Source organism: Camelina sativa, chromosome 5 (assembly GCF_000633955.1).
Source record: "Camelina sativa cultivar DH55 chromosome 5, Cs, whole genome shotgun sequence".
NCBI lineage: Eukaryota > Viridiplantae > Streptophyta > Magnoliopsida > Brassicales > Brassicaceae > Camelina > Camelina sativa.
Window position 1 is genome coordinate 20,140,852 of NC_025689.1, and position 16,377 is coordinate 20,157,228.

The window sequence follows — 16,377 nt, forward strand, 5'->3', positions numbered from 1 at the left end:
AAAAAAAAAAAAAAAAAAAAAAGAGGTGTGTGTATGTACATACACATACATACAACAAAGATTAATCGACGTAAGTACAACATCCGTGCTAATCACATTGACGCCCTGGCCAGGCGCCAATCTTTCGCTCTATCTACGTTATAGAGATATTCTTTTATAAAGCCGAGTCCATGCTCGCAAGGCTCTTGGGGATTGGATAGAAAGCCGAGTCCATACTCGCATATTCAAAAAATCCAAAGTCTATACAGGGTAAACCGATCATCGTGCGTCGCACCTAAGTTTGTATCTGGAATCCGTTTCAGATAACTCGGCACACTAGAGAGCATGTGTTCGAACAACCTAGCTTTACCTCGTCTCCAGACAGCTTTAGCTCAGCTCGTCTTCGGACAGCTACGGTTTCAACTTGTCCCTGGACAACCTAGCTATAGCTTGTCTACGGACAGCTTTAGCTCAGCTCGTCTTTAGACAGCTTCAGTTTCAGCTTGTCTTATGATAGCGTCAGTTTTAGCTCGTCTCCAGACAGCTTCGGTTTCAGCTTGTCCCCAGACAATCTAGCTATAGCTCGTCTCCAGACAGCTTTAGCTCAGCTCGTCTTCAGACAGCTTCAGTTTCAGCTTGTCTTCAGACAGCTTCAGTTTTAGCTCGTCTCCGTACAGTTTTAGCTCAGCTCGTCTTCGGACATCTGCGGTTTCAGCTTGTCTCCGGACAACCTAGCTTTAGCTCGTCTCCCGACAGCTTTAGCTCAGCTCGTCGGATGTAAGAATGGAAGCTGAATTACCGGCTGTAGCAGTGGCTGAAGTACTACGTGACAGACTTCTTGATGTACAACCTGACGAACTTCCAAATAGACTGCCTGAAGTACTTTTTGGAGAGAACCAGCTTGTACCAGTTAAGGAGAGCTATTATATCCTTCTGATATGTGCAAGAATCAGAAACAAACATACTTTGGAGCTGACCACTAGAACTAGAAGTGATGCGGACATTCAACGAGCCAGAAGATCAAATCGTTGGAGTAGGACCGTTGCACTCTTTTTCTCTTATCTAGGGTTTTTCCCAATGGGTGATACAAGTCTCGAATCCACCAAGACAAGACTCACGAACTCAAAGACTTAGAAGCTTGGCGGAAGCGGTATGATGGAAAGTAACCGGTTTGATGCTGATTCCACAACACCGAGGGCTAGAGAATATGATCCAAGGGCTATTCCTCGCAAGGATCCGAGACTCTACACGAAACCTAAGTTGTTTGATTCCACAAACTACCTAGAACTCGCAGGAACAAGGATTTGATTCAAAACACAAAGTGTTGAAGCAAACTGAAATTTCTTATTATTCAAAAACATGTGTTGAAAAGTAAAACGTGATAGAGCTTATATACAGGCTCAAGTACAACATCTATATGTTGAAATAAAGAAAGAAATCTCAATAATTAATGATAATTATGGTCTTTGAGAATTGAATGCGAATATCGGCCAAATCTGGAAAGTTGTGATGCACCTTGAGTCTTGATAACTTGGGGCCGAAGTTGTGGTTTCTTGGGACGTCTAGATACATTCTAGGAAGCTTCTGGATGGTCTTGAGAGTCTCACAAAGGCGCAACATTGAATAAGGAAAGAGCCGTTGTGTCATAAAGACAAACATATCCAAATAAGGAAAGTTGCACTTTAACTTGATCCGCCTGATCAAGTGAGGTGGGGTGCATCCTAAGATGTGTGGTGAAGTCTCCAAGTGATATAGAAGCTCTCCAGGACGCCAAGGGATGCTTTGGTTTGAGACATTTACGGAAAGGTCCATTTTGAGTGATGATTGACTTGCAGAAAGGCTCCCTGAACCATGTCTTGAACTAGCTCGAAACAAGAGTGACTTTCTTTGATCATCTTCCATAGAATATGTGTAGGAAGGTATGTGGAAGGATGTTGCCTCAGTAAAAACCTTTCTAGGTAAACCCATTGATGTAAGAACGCTAGATAAGGGAAAAAGAGTGCAACGGTCCTACTCCAACGATGTGATCTTCTGGCTCGTTGAATGTCCGCATCACTTCTAGTTCTAGTGGTCAGCTCCAAAGTATGTTTGTTTCTGATTCTTGCACATATCGGAAGGATATCATAGTGCTCCTTAACTGGTACAAGCTGGTTCTCTCCAAAAAGTACTTCAGGCAGTCTATTCGGAAGTTCGTCAGGTTGTACATCAAGAAGTCTGTCACGTAGTACTTCAGCCACTGCTACAGCAGGTAATTCAGCTTCCGTTCTTACATCAATGGGTTTACCTAGAAAGGTTTTTAATGAGGCAACATCCTTCCACATACCTTCCTACACATATTCTAAGGAAGATGATCAAAGAAAGCCACCCTTGTTTCAAGCTAGTTCAAGACATGGTTCAGGGCGCCTTTCTGCAAGTCAATCATCACTCAAAATGGACATTTCCATAAATGGCTAAAACCAAAGCATCCCTTGGCGTCCTGGAGAGCTTCTATGTCACTTGGAGACTTCACCACACATCTTAGGATGCACCCCACCTCACTTGATCAGGCGGATCAAGTTAAAGTGCAACTTTCCTTATTTGGATCTGTTTGTCTTTATGACACAACAACTCTTTCCTTATTCAATGTTGCGCTTTTGTGAGACTCTCAAGACCATCCATAAGCTTCCTAGAATGTATCTAGACGTCCCAAGAAACCACAACTTCGGCCCCAAGTTATCAAGACTTAAGGTGCATCACAACTTTCCAGATTTGGCCGATATTCTGATTCAATTCTCAAAGACCATAATTATCATTAATTATTGAGATTTCTTTCTTTATTTCAGCATATAGATGTTGTACTTGAGCCTCTATATAAGCTCTATCACGTTTTACTTTTCAACACACGTTTTTGAATAATAAAAACTTTCAGTTTGCTTCAACACTTTGTGTTTTGAATCAAATCCTTGTTCCTGCGAGTTCTAGGTAGTTTGTGGAATCAAACAACTTAGGTTTCGTATAGAATCTCTGATCCTTGCGAGGAATAGCCCTTTGATCATATTCTCTAGCCCTCGATGTTGTGGAATCAGCATCAAATCGGTTACTCTCCATCAGATCGATTCCGCCCAAGCTTCTAAGTCTTTGAGTCCGTGAGTCTTGTCTTGGTGGATTCCGAGGCTTGTATCATCGTCTTCGGACAGCTTCGGTTTCAGCTTGTCCCCAGATAACCTAGCTATAGCTCGTCTCCGGACAGCTTTAGCTTCAGCTCGTCTTATGACAGCTTTAGTTTTAGCTCGTCTTCGGACGGCTTCGGACAACCTAGCTATAGGTCGTCTCCAGACAGCTTGAGCTCAGCTCGTCTTCAGACAGCTTCACTTTCAGCTCGTCTTCAGACAGCTTCAGTTTCAGCTCGTTTTCAGACAGCTTCAGTTTTAGCTCGTTTTCCGACAGCTTTAGCTCAGCTTGTCTTCGGACATCTTTGGTTTCAGCTTGTTTATGGACAACCTAGCTATAGCTCGTCTCTCGACAGCTTTAGCTCTGCTCGTCTTCAAACAGCTTCAGTTTCAGCTCGTCTTCAGACAGCTTTAGCTTTAGCTCGTCTCCGGAAAGCTTTAGCTCAGCTCGTCTTCGGACAGCTTCGGTTTCAGCTCTTCTTCGGAGAGCTTTGGTTTCAGCTTGTCCCCGGACAACCTAGCTATAGCTCTTCTCTGGACAGCTTTAGCTCAGCTTGTTTTCACACAGCTTCAGTTTCAGCTATCTTTAGACAGCTTTAGTTTCAGAGTGTCTTCGGACAACCTAGTTTCAGCTCGTCTTCAGACAGCTTTGGTTTCAGCTCGTCTTCAGACAGCTTCAGTTGCAGCTCGTCCCCGGACAACCTAGTTTTAGCTTGTCTTCAGACAACTTCAGTTTCAGCTCATCTTCAGACAGCATCTGTTTTAGCTCGTCTTCAGACAGCATCAGTTTTAGCTCGTCTTCACACAGCTTCCATTTCAGCTCGTCTTCAGACAGCTTCGGTATCAGCTCATCTTCAGACAACATCAGTTTTAGCTCATCTTCAGACAGCTTTGGTTTCAACTCGTCTTAAAACAGCTTCAGTTGCAGCTCGTACCCAGACAACCTAGTTTTAGCTTGTCTTCTGACAGCTTTGGTTTCAGCTCGTCTTCAGACAGCTTCAGTTGCAGTTTGTCCCCGGATAACCTAGTTTTAGCTTGTCTTCAGACAGCTTTGGTTTCAGCTCGTCTTCAGACAGCATCTGTTTAAGCTTGTCTTCAGACAACTTTAATTTCAGCTCGTCTTTAGACAGCATCAATTTTAGCTCGTCTTCAGACAGCTTCAGTTTTAGCTTGTCCTCAGACAGCTTTAGTTTCAGAGTGTCTTCGGACAACCTAGTTTTGGCTCGTCTTCAGACAGCTTCGGCTTCAGATCGTCTTCAGACAGCTTCAGTTTCTGCTCGTCTTCAGACAGTTTCAGTTCAGCTCGTCTTCAGACAGTTTCAGTTTCAGCTCATCTTCAGACAGCTTTAGTTTCTGCTCATCTTCAGACAGCTTCAGTTTCAGCTCGTCTTCAGATAGCTTTAGTTTCATCTCGTCTTCAGACAGCTTTGGTTTCAGTTCGTCTTCAGACAGCCTCAGTATCAGCTCGTCTTCAGACAGCTTCAGCTTCAGCTCGTCTTCAGATGTCTTCAGTCTTTGGAAGTCTTCAGATTGCTTTAGTTTTGACAAGTCTCCAGACTGCTTCAGTTTCCGCATGTCTTCGGACAACCGGCTTTAGCTCGTCTTTAGACGGCTTCAGTGTCAGCTTGTCTTGGGTAAACATCAGTTTTCGGATCCCAGATATCCCATGTGCGCGAGTTAAATTCAAAACAAGATGAATGATAAGGATGTCCCAAGAAGCAAATTGTAGCCCAAACCATTGAGTCCGAAAACTAGTCACAACCCGTCGCTGAGTCTCCGGACTAAAGAAGGGGGGGAATACTGTTAGGGGTGGGCTTACACCCCTTAAAAGGCTTGTCCACAATCATCTTCTAAGCCCATTACAAAGAAAGGGTATTTTGATCTTTTGGCAACATGACATTCCCCTATAAATACGGGATACAACATTTAAGAAAAGAGGGGAGAAAAGAGGGGGAGGAGATTAAAAATAGACCAAACTCTCTCGGCTCGTTATCTAGTCATTCGCAATATGGGTCGTCCATCGTGTCGCCTACCTTGACGTTCACCTTATCGCCTACCTTCACAGGTCGTCCATCTTATCGCCTACCTCAACAGGTCGCCCATCTTATCGCCTACCTCAACAGTTCGTCCATCTTGCCACCTACCTCCATAGGTCGTCCAGCATGTCACCTTCCTCAACAGGTCGTCCATCTTGCCACCTACCTCCACAGGTCGTCCATCTTGTCACCTACCTTTGCAGGTTGTCCATCTTGTCGCTTACCTCCATAGGTCGTCCATCTTGTCGCCTACCTCCATAGGTCGTCCATATTGTCACCTACCTCTATAGGTCGTCCAACTTGTCGCCTACCTCCACAGGTCGTCCAGATTGTCGCCTGAATACCTAGCATCTCACCCATATCACTTAATCCTGATAATGGCCTAGCGGCCACCGAATGAAATATGAACTACGAATGGATTGATCCCTTTTTAAAGGTACGTAGGCAGCCTTTCCCAAGGCCAATCTATAAAACAACTCAACTCTCTCTCTTGTGCGAACGACCTACTCTAGAGCTTCAAAGTTATGAGAGTGTTTTTCCCTTGTCAAAGAACTTAAAAATACTTTGTTGAAATTCATGCATCAACAGAGTTGATGTCCATGTCGGATTTTATAAGCCAGCCTTGCTTCGAGGAGGAGGAGCAGAGAGTGACGCGGAAGAAGGCGGCGCGTGAGAGGAACATGAGGTGGTAGGTGTTAGAGACTCGATTTTTCTCTTTCGTTGTCACGAAAGAGAGGTGGCGGAGAGGAGGGCGGCTCCGACAAGGATGTTTCTTGTTGGCGCCGGAAGGGGAGGACCGCCAAGATGTGCAGATGCTTCGGAAATGATTGAGTTCCACGACGGAGAATAATCGGACGGCGAACAAGCGGAGGAGCTCCTCCGGTAAGGTAGACCTATCAGCCAATGCTCTCGACCTCTTCTCTCTACTTTGGTTGGATTGTGATGAGTTGCATAATCACGAGTCAACAAATATATTTTTCTTCCTATATTGAGTAATATCTTCGTTTTAAAAAATTCAAATCATAACACATGCAGAAAAAATTATAACATATTTATTAATCCTAAATATTATATGATAATTCAAAACAAAACAATTTGTATGTCCACGGAGAGCGCCAATATCAGAGGAGATCCCGGAGAACGAGAGGGAGTTATCAGAGTTGCGGGAGGCAAGTTTCTGTGAGTCCTCGGACGGGCGAGGAGAGTTGATATCCAGATCGCAGGAGAGTCGAGGCCAGCGGATTTGCTTATCAGCCAAGTGGAATTGTATGATGTTATCTTTGGGATAGATTGGTTGCATCATCACAAAGTTCATCTAGATTGTCATCGGGGTAGGGTGGAGTTTGAGCATCCAGAAGAGAAGTTTGTTTTTGAGGGAGTACGACCGACTTTGGGGACTCTCGATGAATATTGTATATCAATGAATATTGCAGTACAAGGTGAATATTGTATATCAATGTTTTTAGTAAATTGATTTGAAGTTATTAGAGAATTCAAAAAAAAAACTCAATTCAAAGGTTTTCAGATTGTTTCTTTTGATCAATTTTAGAAGTACTATAGGATGTTTCGCACGCATTCTAGTTTAAACGTTTTTTTTTTACCTTATTTTGATAGTAGGATGTGAAATATATCATATTCAAAGTATAGTATTTCTTATCTTCTAAATAAAATATTGGGTAATTCTCCAAAATAGCACTATTTTAAGTTTTTCTTCCAAAATTAGCATAAACTCTCAAATGTTCCAAAACTAGCACAAATTTATATATTTTTAATTTTGAAAGAAATCTAAAATTATTAGTTTATGCTCTGCCTCCACCGATTATTACCCAAATCTCAGCTCCACAATAGCCACAATGCTCGTACGAGTCAACACTCTACTCCACATATACTCAGGTATCCGATTCGAGATCCTCGAAGCGATTACGAGTCTCCTCAATCACAACATCTCTCTTTTGCTTTCACTCCGGAACCATAACTGCTTCCAGCGATCTCGTCCTCTCTCTTACATCGCCGGACTCCTCACCGCACGTCCTAACTCCAACGCCAATGTTCAAGCGGTGTTAGCTGAGGTTTTATCCGTGATCTTCACGGAGGTGATGAGTGGGAAGCCTGAGTTCACCGATCATCTGACTCATCGTTTGAAGCATCACCCTGGACAAATCGTAGCGGCGGCGATAGTGGAGCACATCCCCGACGGAAACTCTTACATGAAATTAGCTCATAAGCTTGAAGACATGGATATGTTGCACGAAATCGATTGAGAGTGAAATCAACTCCGTGAACGACAACCCGTTGATCGATGTTTCGAGGAACATGGCAATCTATGGTGGTAACTTCCAGGGAACACAGACCGGAGTTACTATGAATAACATGAGATTGGCCATTGTTGTGATTGGAAAGCTTATGTTTGCTCAATTCTCTGAGCTTGTTAACAATTTCTACAACAGTGGACTTCCTTTGAATCTAACAACTTCGAGCAATCCAAGTTTGGATTATTTGAATTTTATGATGACATTCAGGAAATATTTTTTGAGTTTTATGATGACATTCATAAAATGTTTGAAATTCAGGATGAACTTTAGGAAAATTTTCATAAAAAGTGTAGACACTGGTAAACACGAGGATATGCACAAAAATGAAATCTTTACTCTTCACTAATGGAATAATCTTTGTCATATTGGGCTTTCATAAATGAATTTTTATTCATGAAAGATTGAGTGATGATTTAGGAATGATCCTTTAAAATTCAGGATGACTTTCATTAAAAAAAAAAAAGATGAGCTCTTTGACAATTGCCAAGATTAGAACCAAAATCCTTTACAAACTATCTAAGAGAGTGTAAAAACTGTAAGCCAAACTGTTGCAAAAAAAATTATTTAGGAAAGATTGAATGATGTTTAGGAAAATTCATGATGACTTTCATAATGTTTTGTTTGAAGTGCTCTCAACTAGAATATTTACTCTTTTTTCCTTCTTGTTCAAGTTCTCTGTTTTTTAGAATCCCTTCACTTGTTCATACAACTTGAAAAACCAGCACCTAATACTAAATTTTAGGAAGGAATCCACTACATTCAGGAAAATTTACTTGCATTTCAGGATTACCTTCACAAACAATTTGGAATTCATAATAAACTTAAGGAGGACCTCCATAAAAAGTCTAGACATTGATAAACACCAGAATATGCAAAAAAATGAAATCTAGAGCCTACTGGCAGTGACTGTAAAACAAAGGAATAAGAGTAGAATTGAAGATGATAGTTTGAAACTAGTTATGAAAGCTTCGTAACATCGATTTCCTTGTCTTTCTCGCGAGAAGTTTACAAAGACACCACAACTCCGATTCCGATTCGAGAGGAGGGATACACATCGAGAGTGATGGATGTGATTTTTTTGAGCTACACCGAGCTGTTCAAATGGATCCGAGTCATCAGACCGTAGAACTCGAAGAACTTTGTTAAGGAGATCGAAGCTTCTCTAACCAACAGAACGTGAAACAAAGAAATTAATGCTACTTTTGTATCTTTTTTAAAGATTTTTCTTAATAATTATGCTAATTCAATAATGCTACTTTTGGAATATTTCAAAGTGTGTGCTAATTTTGGAATAAAAAATTTAAATGTGTGCTATTTACATGGATTATATTTACATGAGGTTTCTTTTTTGACCAAATAAAAATATATACATTTAACCAAATAAAAATTTAAATGTGTGCTACTTTCGAAGTGCTCTAAAATATTTGGTTAATGGATTATATTTACATGAAGTTTTCTAACTTAATATATTTTGACAAGACATAACATGCATTGGAAGGGCCAGTGCCACCGACTTTATTAAAATTTCATTCCCTCCCTTAGATAAATTTTTTTGCTGTCCAACCATTTACCCGATCATCCAGCCTATCACGGACGTAACTGATGACTTGAGTTCTTGAGCCTCCGAGACTCTCAGGAATTCCCAAATAGGATCCTATACCTCCTTCCTTGGAGATTCCAATCACTGATTTAATCTTATCCTTAACCTTCGTAGACACTTTTTTCCAAACACTTTTTTCCAGGGTTTGAGGAACGCCTGGCGCACCAATAACCTACTGGTAGATTTGGATATGGCTTTCTTTCCACAGTGAGGGGTTAGGATCGATGCCCTGCAGGGCCAGCTTGGGGTCCATGGTAGCAGCTAGTGGGATCTACGGGACGGGTTGTCACATAAAAATCAATTGGTGACAGCTTGTCCTGTGGGAGGGTTGTTAAAGGGTGGGGACCAAGGTTCGAGGAACGCACGGGGCACCAATAACCTACTGGTGGATTTGGATGTAATTTCTTTTCCACGGTGATGGGTTAGGATCGATGCCCTACAGAGCCAGCTTGGGGTCCATGGGGGCGGCTAGCAGGGGGCTAGTGGGGTCCACGGGATGGGTTGTCATAACCATAATTACCTATGATATTCATGACAGTTGAACATTGCTCTTCGTCTGCTTTACAAAAAAAACAGACTATCATCCGCAAAAAGCAAATGGGAAATAGGGGAGAATCTCTGACAATCTTAATACCTGAAATTTTTTCCTCCCTCTCTGCCTTCTTAATGTTAGCAATCAAAACCTCAGTGCATAGAATAAACAAATAAGGTGAAAAAGGATCCCCCTGTCTCAAACCCCGTTTAGGAGAAATGGAACCATGAGGTTGATCATTGAGCAAAACTTGGTAGGAAACCGAACTCACGCACCACATTATCCAAGAAATGTATCTAGGATCAAAACTGAGCCTAGTCAAGACCGCCTTCAAAAAATCCCATTCGACACGATCGTTGCCTTGCTCATATCTGTTTTAAACGCCAAAAAATCCGAAATACACATCCTATTGGTTTGTAAACCATGAAACATTTTTTGGGCCACTAAAATATTGTATGTAATTAACCAACCAGAAACAAAAGCCGATTGAGTTTCAGAAATGAGTGAGGGCAGAATCTTCTTTAACCGGAAGCAAATAATTTTTGAAATAATCTTATAACTCACATTACACAAACTAATAGGCCTAAACTCAGCCATTCTCTTTGGCAAGTCAACCTTTGGAATCAGGCAAATATTAGTTTCATTGATTCTGGGATCAAATTACCCATACCGAAAGAAATCCCTAACCGGAACAACCAAATCCCCCTTAAGGTGAAGCCAAAACCTCTGAAAGAATAATGCTGTCATCCCATCCGGTCCCAGAGTTTTCTCCGGATGCATTGCGAATAGAGCCTTTCGAACTTCCATCTCTGAGATTTCCTTAGTTAACTCCCTATTCATTCGCTCTGTAACAAATGGATTGACCGCTTGTACCACCTCCGAAATACCACACACATCCGATTAAGAGAAAAGATTATTAAAATAATCAGACACAATCCTCTCCATACGCTCATTTGATTCGTTCCAAACATCCTCTGGATAATAAAAACCTACAATTTTATTCTTAACCCTCCTCTGTTTAGTAGAAGCATGGAAAAACTTAGTATTCTTATCCCGACCTGCAACCAGAACTTTCGACTTTTCTGTTCTTCTCAAAAATAATAATTTCCGCTTGCGTACATGAGTCATCCTTTTTAGCATCCTAAAGCCATCTTAATAGAAGCAATAAGAGTCTTACTATTCAGAACATTATTCTTTTTCCACCATGAGATAGAATTCCTACAATTTTTAATTTTCTCCACAAACACCGGAATTCTGAAATTTCTGGTACGGTTCCATCCCGATTCCACTGTCCCAGAAAACCCCTCTTTCCCCATCCATCGCTTATCAAATCGAAACTAACGAAATCGCCGTCCTCCAGATTTCGCACAAGAGGCTAGAATAGGTCGATGATCCGAACCTATCATCTCAAAGTAATCCACTCGCGAACGAGGAAAAAGAGAATGCCAATCCTCGTTCCTTAAAGCGCGATCCAATCGACACCGGACCACCTGATTATTGCAACGATTACCTCCCCAGGAAAGTAGAGAGTCATCGTCTCAGAAGTCCTTAAAAAAATTTGACAAATCTCCTATCTCCCTCTCTATTCTTCATACCCCCACCTTATTCAATAATACTCGATGAGACGATTTTACCCTTTTTGTTTTACTGAATTAGATTAAATTTTTTAAATAAAAAAAACAAAAACTCTCAAACCCAGCTTCTTTCGATCCGAGAAACTCACCCGATCTCTCTCAACCCAGCCGCCGGCGATTCTTCCGTCGTCGGAGCTCCTACTGTTGTCGTTCTTCACCAAATCAAGTTGCATTAAGTTGTTCTTCAAAATGCAGGTGCGTTACTTCACTTTAGAGTTGCTTTTGGTTGAATTTGTTTTTGATTTGTAAATATAGAAATTCAATTGGATTTAGATCGAAGAAAGCTTAGCACATTGGGTGTTTTACAAAGGTTTATGGGTCGATTGAGCTATCTATTAGATAAGAAAGGGATTTGGCTTTCGATTTCAGTGAATTAACTCGATTAGAACTCGTGTACCATTCGATTCGATTTTGATAGGAGAGAGAAGGTGGTGAAACTGGTAATACTGATATTTTTAGTAAAACTAGTAAAACTAGTAGTAGTACTAATTATGATTTTTTTATATTGGTTGGTTTGGCAGGATACAATATGCGAGAACGTCAGCCTACATTTTAAATATGAAGGACGCATGTATAGTATAATGTTTAAGAGGAATATAACATTGTTGATGTTAAAAGCAAGGATACAGAGGAAGCTTGGGTTTGTTGAAAGTAACGTTCAGTTGCAGCTGAGCTACAAGCCACTACTGGTAGAAACATTGGAGCATTGTGAGCTTAATGATGATGAGGATGTTAATGTTTATCTAGACTCCGTTAATTATGAGAAGCGAAGATGTATGTTGTTTGTGAATGTCATCCCTTCTGAGCCTCAGCCTGAGCAAGTTCCCATAGTGCCCATAGTGCCCACAGTGCCCACAGTGCCCATAGGGGACCAAAGTTCTGTTGGTATGAACTATGAAAACCAACATGCGAAGGATGGTGAAATCGGACCTAACGCCATTGTTGTCTACGTAGGCAAAGAAAAGGCTGTAGAGGGTGATTCTAATAAAGAGGGTGAAGCTGAATCACGTGATGAAGGTGATGAATATACTGAGCCACGCCCTGTTGTAGAACCGTGTAAGTATATTGAACCATGGGATGACGGTTTGGATCTGACTAAACTTCAAGAATTTCCAAACAAGAAGGCATTGCAAGATGTGGTGGATAGAGCTTCATTCGCTAACTGTTTTAGTTTTGAAATAGTAAAGTCGGACAAGGTGCGTTATGTGGTCAAATGTCCTAAAGAAGGATGTAACTGGGGTTTACGAGGTGGTAGGATTCGAGGTACAGATATTTTCTCGATTAGAAGGCACAACAAGATGCATACATGCTCTCGGGCTAGTCAAAGTTCAAGCAATAGTAAGAGGCAAGGCACTCCACAATTAGTTGCTTCTCTTTTACATGGTGATTATCCAGGGCAAATGGAAACTCCACCTCCGAAAATTATCATGGATCTTGTCAAGACAAAATTAGGTGTTGATATATCATATTCCACGGCGTTGAGAGGGAAAAATCAAGCTGTTACTGATTTGAAAGGTAGCCCAGAAGAAAGCTACAAGATGCTGCGATGTTATCTGCACATGTTAGAGAAGGTTAATCATGGTACAAGATCATATGTGCATTGCAATGAGAATAATAAATTCATGTACTTGTTCATAGCTTTGGGAGCTAGCATTGAAGGATTTAAAGTCATGAGGAAAGTTATAACTATGGATGCAACTTTTCTAAAGAACGGATATAAGGGTGTTCTTGTTTTTGCGTCGGCTCAAGATCCTAACCGTCACCATTATCCCTTGGCGTTTGGTGTTCTTGATGGTGAGAATGATGCAAGTTGGAATTGGTTTTTGGAGATGTTGAAAACCGTTGTTGGGGATTCTTCTGAAATAGTATTTATGACTGACAGAAATACAAGTCTCATAAAAGCTATAGCTAATGTGTATCCTCTGGCTCATCATGGTTTTTGTATATGGCATTTATCCCAAAATGTGAAAGGTTATGCTCGTAACGTGAACAAAGACGTTGTTGCATGGAGATTCATGGAGTGTAGTAGGTTTTACACAGTGGCTGAGTTCAACATTGCTTACGCATCTTTTACGACAAGATATCCTTCTGCTGCCAAGTATCTTGAAGAATCTACCCAGAAAGAAAGATGGGCACGATGTGTTTTTCCAGGAGATAGATACAACCTAGCCACAAGCAACTGTGTTGAATCGTTGAACAGCGTATTCAAAGATGCAAGGAGGTACTCCTTGATACCCATGCTTGATGCAATACTTAAAAAATTCTCTGAATGGTTTAATGAATATCGAAAAGATGATGTGTCTGGATCAGTCGCAAATAAATTGGTGCCTTTAGTGGAGAACTACTTACATGATTTATGGGCAACTGCTGAGAAACTAAAGGTGATAGAGCTAAATGGTTTCGAGCTTGAATACAATGTCATTGACAGTGACGGAAAGCCTTATTTGGTGAAGTTGCGATTGAGAAGTTGCAGTTGTAGGTTTTTCGATATACTAAAGTATCCTTGTGTGCATGCATTGGCGTCTTTCATTACATACCAAAAATATGGAGGTAGGGATTTCGAGTTACATGAGTTGTGTTCTAAGTATTATTGGACGGAGCTGTGGGCAATTGCATATTGCAGGACAATTTATTTAGTACCTGATAAGTCTCGATGGGATGTCCTAGATGACGTCCAAGATATGGAGATCATACCTCCGAATCGGAAAATAAGAGGGGGAAGAAAGAAAACAAAAAGGTATGCATCTGCTGGGGAAAAACGACCAAAAACTCGACCTAGGACGCAGAATAAAAGGCGCCGGAGACAAGGACTCCAATGGTTGTTATTTGGAGATAATGTTCATGTTTGATTCACCTCTTCATGTATCAATTGTGTTTGGTTTGATACTTAATGTAAAACTTGGTTTGAAACTTAATTTGAAGTCTATTAATATTTTCTTCTTTCAAAATATGTGTATATGAGAGAGTAGAACTGGCAGAACTGGCAGAACTAAGATAAAACTGGTAAAAATAATAAAATTGGTACTACCTAAAATCAATACATATTGTATAATACATATTGTATAGTATAAATGTTCTACATAGGTTTCTACTATAAATGAATAATTTTCGAAAATATACCAATTTTAATTTATTTATTGAAGAATCTCAACAAGTGTTTCCTTACACTTTTAATGTCACTTTGTAAATAATTACCAAGTAAGCATGAAAAAAGTTATAGAATTATAAGTTTTAACTTATGAAGTTGCAAAAAGCTTGTAATTGTATGTTAGTTAAGTTTAATCAACTGTAAAACTAAAAAAAGTAATGCTAAGGTTTAGTAAAACTAATTAAACTGAGAAACCTCTAAAGTACAACTATTTGCAAGTTTAGTGCAACCGCATTACTCGGTAAAACTGTGTGTGAACACACAGTGTGAACGCACACATCTTTTACACGTGGCCAGAATTGCGTTTTTTCTTTCTTTTTTGACGATAGCATTGCGTTTTTCTTTCTTTCTTTCTTATTTTATCTTCACTCCAGCTCATTCTCCATTCTCAGCCATTCATTCATTTTCTTCTTCGAAACCTAAAGTACACCGAGTCCTCCTTCTCTCATCTTCAAAGTCGAAGATCCTAGATCTATTTCTCTCCTTCTCAAACTATGGAACAATTTGAGGCCGACCCATACTATGCTGATCAGAAGAAGGCGAGGAAGTTACAAGCATGGCGAGAAGCCATAGCCGATGGTGATTTTGGCATGCCTCGAATTTGCCCATGTGGCAAACGAATCGTCAATGAGATCTCTCCAACAGAAACAGAGAAAAAGAGATGGTTTACTTGCGTTAAGTATAAGGTAAATTAAATTGAATCAAATACAATTGAGATACCTAATTTTGTTAACTGTTTGTTGATATAATTTGCAGGATGATGGATTGCACAGGCGGAAAAATTGGGCTGATGCAATTGAAGAAGAAACCCAAACCTTAAGGAAAGATGTTGATAACCATTGGGAGAGATTGAAGGAATTTGAACCCCATCATACTAAGATCTATAATTTGCAGATGGAGCTTAAGGAGAAGAGTGACGAGATTGCCAAACTAAAGGAGGAGTTGGCGTTGCTTACCACTCGAGTCGATCTCCTGGATAGGTTGTGTTTCGATTGATATTATCTGAGTCGATCTCATTCTACGTTGGTTTAAAACTTGTTGAATCAGATTCTGTTTCTTATCTTTTCCTTGAATTCTCTTGTTGAATCAGTTTCTTATCTTTCATGTGACTTCTCTTGTTTAATCATGATGTTCTATGTGACTTCTAGGATTATGCCTCCTTCTTGAATTGAATCATGTTCTATATTTTTCTTATATGAATTCTCTAGTTTTTGTTTAGTTTTACGTAGTTTTACCAAAAATACGAACGAAAAATCCAAGAAAATAACGTAGTTTTACATAGTTTAACTAGTAATACCAGTACCAATCGCAAATCCAACAAAATAACGAAGTTTTACATAGTTTTACTAGTACTACGATGACAAATCAAAGAAAATAACATAGTTTTACTACTTCTTAGACCTTTTCCTCTTCGTCCCTCTCCCTCCTTCTTGCGAAGTACTCGGTTGCTCATCAGCTACAGGCGCCTGACATTAAACCAAATTTTGTTAACACCTTTTAGTATTATCAAGTATTACTATAGTATTACGAAGTATTACCTTTGGTTTCTCTTGCTCTTTCACATATACTTCCAACGGTTCGATCCTTTTTTCAAGCCCATCAATCTTCGCCGAAATGTTATCGAACTGGGTTTTCATATCCTGCTTCATGGTCCTTAGAAGATCCACCAACTCAATAGTATCTTCTCTCGGTTGTTCATTGGCGACTATTTCCTCATTCGCATCGTTTTGTCCTGAACGAGTAGCCACATCGGCTGTGTACATCTCCTCCAAAAGTACAGGTAGTCCTCTACGAAGGCGCCACATCCAATTGGCAACAACGACATCATGGGTATCCTCTTCCTCAGCTTCTTCCATGATTAAATCGAGAAGAGAAATTTCTTCATCATTATGAGGGATCACACTAGCAATTGCCTGTGTAAATGACCTACTTTAGATACATTACAAACCAATTATTCAAATGATTAATAATGGCAATTGCTAGGATA

The 16,377-nt window shown here is 40.2% G+C and overlaps 5 protein-coding genes across 5 annotated transcripts in view; 3 read left to right on the forward strand and 2 right to left on the reverse strand.

The window, feature by feature from the left end:
- Positions 1-6,479, reverse strand: part of LOC104789425 (probable F-box protein At1g65740) — a 9,068-nt gene extending 2,589 nt beyond the window's left edge. Inside the window, exons 1-3 of the mRNA XM_010515123.1 lie at positions 6,307-6,479; positions 5,751-6,087; positions 103-105 (exon numbers count right to left, since the gene is read on the reverse strand). Coding sequence (XP_010513425.1) covers positions 103-105; positions 5,751-6,087; positions 6,307-6,479 — 513 coding nt within the window. The remainder of the gene's footprint in view (positions 1-102; positions 106-5,750; positions 6,088-6,306) is intronic.
- Positions 7,018-7,425, forward strand: LOC104789427 (phenylalanine ammonia-lyase 2-like). The gene has a single exon (XM_010515124.1). The coding sequence runs from the start codon at positions 7,018-7,020 to the stop codon at positions 7,423-7,425; it is 408 nt and encodes a 135-aa protein (XP_010513426.1).
- On the forward strand, positions 12,019-14,091 carry LOC109132881. Its single transcript, XM_019245335.1, has 5 exons — positions 12,019-12,298; positions 12,425-12,505; positions 12,638-12,823; positions 12,881-12,964; positions 13,109-14,091. The coding sequence occupies exons 1-5, from the start codon at positions 12,019-12,021 to the stop codon at positions 14,089-14,091; spliced, it is 1,614 nt and encodes a 537-aa protein (XP_019100880.1).
- Positions 14,799-15,490, forward strand: LOC104787280. The gene is made up of 2 exons (XM_010512821.2): positions 14,799-15,076; positions 15,147-15,490. Exons 1-2 carry the CDS (start codon positions 14,885-14,887, stop codon positions 15,384-15,386), a joined length of 432 nt encoding a protein of 143 aa, XP_010511123.1. The 5' UTR covers positions 14,799-14,884; the 3' UTR covers positions 15,387-15,490.
- On the reverse strand, positions 15,749-16,283 carry LOC109133032. Its single transcript, XM_019245564.1, has 2 exons — positions 15,929-16,283; positions 15,749-15,856 (listed from the first exon to the last, which is right to left on the reverse strand). The coding sequence occupies exons 1-2, from the start codon at positions 16,244-16,246 to the stop codon at positions 15,779-15,781; spliced, it is 396 nt and encodes a 131-aa protein (XP_019101109.1). The 5' UTR covers positions 16,247-16,283; the 3' UTR covers positions 15,749-15,778.

Coding starts and splice junctions, on each gene's coding strand:
- LOC104789427 (XM_010515124.1), top strand. CDS start 7,018: ATGCTCGTACGAGTCAACACTCTACTCCACATATACTCAGGTATCCGA.
- LOC109132881 (XM_019245335.1), top strand. CDS start 12,019: ATGTTGTTTGTGAATGTCATCCCTTCTGAGCCTCAGCCTGAGCAAGTT. Junction 12,824..12,880: donor GTTAGAGAAGGTTAATCATG/GTACAAGATCAT, acceptor ACTTGTTCATAG/CTTTGGGAGCTAGCATTGAA. Junction 12,965..13,108: donor TCTAAAGAACGGATATAAGG/GTGTTCTTGTTT, acceptor CTTCTGAAATAG/TATTTATGACTGACAGAAAT.
- LOC104787280 (XM_010512821.2), top strand. CDS start 14,885: ATGGAACAATTTGAGGCCGACCCATACTATGCTGATCAGAAGAAGGCG. Junction 15,077..15,146: donor TTACTTGCGTTAAGTATAAG/GTAAATTAAATT, acceptor TATAATTTGCAG/GATGATGGATTGCACAGGCG.
- LOC109133032 (XM_019245564.1), bottom strand. CDS start 16,246: ATGGAAGAAGCTGAGGAAGAGGATACCCATGATGTCGTTGTTGCCAAT. Junction 15,857..15,928: donor AAGAGCAAGAGAAACCAAAG/GTAATACTTCGT, acceptor GTTTAATGTCAG/GCGCCTGTAGCTGATGAGCA.